This window comes from Scomber scombrus, unplaced genomic scaffold (genome assembly GCF_963691925.1).
Source record: "Scomber scombrus unplaced genomic scaffold, fScoSco1.1 SCAFFOLD_466, whole genome shotgun sequence".
In the NCBI taxonomy this organism is placed as follows: domain Eukaryota; kingdom Metazoa; phylum Chordata; class Actinopteri; order Scombriformes; family Scombridae; genus Scomber; species Scomber scombrus.
This window is the reverse complement of record NW_026910119.1, coordinates 7,019-10,000: the sequence shown is the minus strand read 5'-3', so window position 1 is coordinate 10,000 and position 2,982 is coordinate 7,019. Positions and strand designations below refer to the sequence as shown.

General features: G+C 37.5%; 1 protein-coding gene across 1 annotated transcript in view; it reads right to left on the bottom strand.

Moving 5' to 3' along the window:
* Positions 1 to 532, bottom strand: part of LOC133976742 (ankyrin repeat domain-containing protein 1-like) — a 6,749-nt gene extending 6,217 nt beyond the window's left edge. Inside the window, exon 1 of the mRNA XM_062414940.1 lies at positions 506 to 532. Coding sequence (XP_062270924.1) covers positions 506 to 532 — 27 coding nt within the window. The remainder of the gene's footprint in view (positions 1 to 505) is intronic.
* Between the last annotated feature and the right edge of the window lie 2,450 nt (positions 533 to 2,982).

The following is a 2,982-nucleotide window of genomic DNA, read 5'->3' as shown; positions in this document are numbered from 1 at the left end:
GCTGGCAGAGTGAGGGGCTAATTGAGCAATAAAACTGATGTGAATTAAAGAGTTTATTTCAGGTTATAAGAGATTATTCAGGTTTAAATTGTTTTAATTGAGTGTTTTCTACTATTTTTTCTCCAGTTTTACTTCAGTTTCTATTCATAAGTTTAAAGTCCTTTCGTGTTATTCCCTTTAATCTCTTATTAGATGCATGACTAAAAAGGGTTTTCCAGTGATGCCTGTTGATTTTTCTTACATGTAAAAGTGACAGATGGTAAGATAAATGATAGAGATCTGTCTCAAAGAGGTAATTCTATCACTCAACATGTTCAAAGCATCATCCATCATTAGTAGAAATAAGAAATCATCCCTCCATCTCCTCATTTAAAGAACTATAAGCACAGAAAATCCTGCAGCTCTTCTTTCTTTTTTGACTCTTTCGACTCTTTCCTGCCTTTAATCCTTCACATAATTACCATCATTTACATCCACACACACACTCATCAGCAGATCTTCTTACCAGTTCTTCAACGCTGTGCAGGACCATTGTTTCTCTTTGGTAGGATGGAGGAGTTGAATCTCTCTGCAGGTAACTGGAGGTTCAAGTTAAAGTCCACTGGTCTTCTCTCTTGAGATGCTCACAGTGTGTGTGTGTGCGTGTGTGTGTGTTGTGCCTGCAGACGGAGCCTCAGCCTCTTTTATAGGCCTGTCAAACCTCTGTTGAAAAAAATAGAGGCCCCTGTCACTCAACTCAGATCACATTACCGCCTTCATGTGCCCTTCCCGTCTCCATGTCCAACTCCTCCCACCTCCAGTCCTTCCCAGTTTAGGGTGCTGCTGCTGCTGGTGTGTGTGTGTGTGTGTGAGTGTGTGTGTCATCGTGCATAGATGGGAGATTAGGTAAGAGGTGTCACTCTGCTGCTACTGTTCACGGTCATGTGTTTGTTTTCATGTTGTGACTGAGTCATGTTTCTGTCCACCTGCTGAATGTAAAGTCCAGTAATTCTCTCTCTTTTAGCTCAGTTTTTTACTCTCTACCAGCTCATTAGGGTAATATCTGGCTTTTTAAGCTGCTAAATGCTCCACTATGTTCACCAGCTGTGTGTTTATTTGCCATGTGGTGCTAAGCAGGTAGTGTACAGTGTATTTTTTAACAGCTTTTTCCTCTGCAAACAGCTGCCTTCTGCAGCCCAGAACGACGCTATGAGAGCGTTGAGAGTGAACCAGAACAGTAAAGTTGCAGCTGGACAGATAAACAATGAGCTGAAACTCAACTATGAAGCTCCTTAAAGCTGCAGAGTTGCAGGCTCATCATTACAAGTGATGCATTTCACATTATGCATTGTCATTAGATTTATTGTTGTAATAAAAAATATTGATTATTGCCATTTTAAGTATTTTTCTCATACATGATTTTCCCTTTTTACTCATATTGTACTTCCACTCTTACTTCCAAGTTTTCCAAGTCATCACCAGAAAGAAAAAGTGACAGTTGAAACCTTTAATAAATTACAAATGTGATGTTTTTGTCTTGTGGCTCTATGAATAGTAACAGCTGTGTCTCAGTAGTAAAAGAAGCAGAAGGTGGCGACGTGACTTCAAAAACATCTCACATGACAGCTCAAAGTCGATGCTCGGACAAACAAAAGTAGCTTTTTTTACAGCTTTATCTCTGAAAACGACGCTATGAGAGCGCTGAGAGTTAATCAGAACAGTAACGTTGCAGCCGTAGAACTAAACAATGAGGTGAAACTCAACTATAAAGCTCCTAAAGCTCCTAAAACTCTCTGTAGGTTCATCATTATGAGCCACAAACACATTACACACTGACATTTGATACAGTTTTTATAATTGTGTTGCTTATAGTAAATCTAACTTTATTATTTATCTGAAGAAATGAACAACATGGGCTGATAAGGCACAGTTTAACATAAGTAATAGTCTCGAATTTAATCTGAATAATCTGAATTTCTGACTGAAAATCAAGAAACAATGCAGCTTCACCTTGTTGGTTTACTAGAATATTAAAAAACAAGAATAAAGAAGCTTCACACTTCACTTTAAAGTTAAACTAAGCTATTTTCAGCTGTTTCTCACATTTGATACAGTTACTATAATAATATTCCTTATAGTAATTTTAAGTTTATTATTTACATGGGCAGAAAATGCATCTATGTCCTCTGATAAGGTAGAGTTTAATATGAGTAATAATGTGAATTTATGACTCAAAATGCAGGTAAAGTGAATAAAGTCAATTCAAACACCTTGTTGGTTTACTAGAATATTAAAAAGAAGAATAAAGAAGCTTAAAAAATGAGGTATAGTTTCATTTAAATGAGGCCTATTGACCATAATCTTCAAAAAACGTGTAAAACCTGTGGTAATAAGTTCGGATGAAGCTGAATAAATAAACTTCACATTTAACTTTAATGTTTTTTTCAGCTGTTTCTAAACAACATGTGGAGAAATGTTGCTTAAACTTCGATATCATTTAAGTCCCTGAGTTTTTGACAAAGAAGAATGTGTGGAATAAAAATGACAATATCTGTAGATCCTTTTTCTTTAACCCTTTACATACTGTTCATATTCTGACCAGGCGGGGAGTTCTGGTCCTCTGAAATGATGCCAACGAGGAAGTAACTTAAAACTGCATTCTATCAAAAGGCCACCAGGGGGCGACCGTTTTGGTGTCAAAAGGACTTCCGTCTCTATACAAGTCAATGGAGAATTCACCAACTTCTCACTTGATTTCTAACCTCAGTAAACGTTTTCAAAATGTGTTTATGGTCTCAATCGCTAGTTTAAAGCCTTCTTCAATGCAGTATGATGTTCATTTGGGACATTTTGGCCTCCCTGATTTTATATGTGACGATAAAGCAGGGTATGCATTAGGGCGTGGCTACGTCGTGATTGACAGGTTGATTGGTTCACAGGTTCAGGAGGGCGCCTCATGCTCCTCCTGATGCCCATATAAGTAGAATCCATGTTTTTATTTTT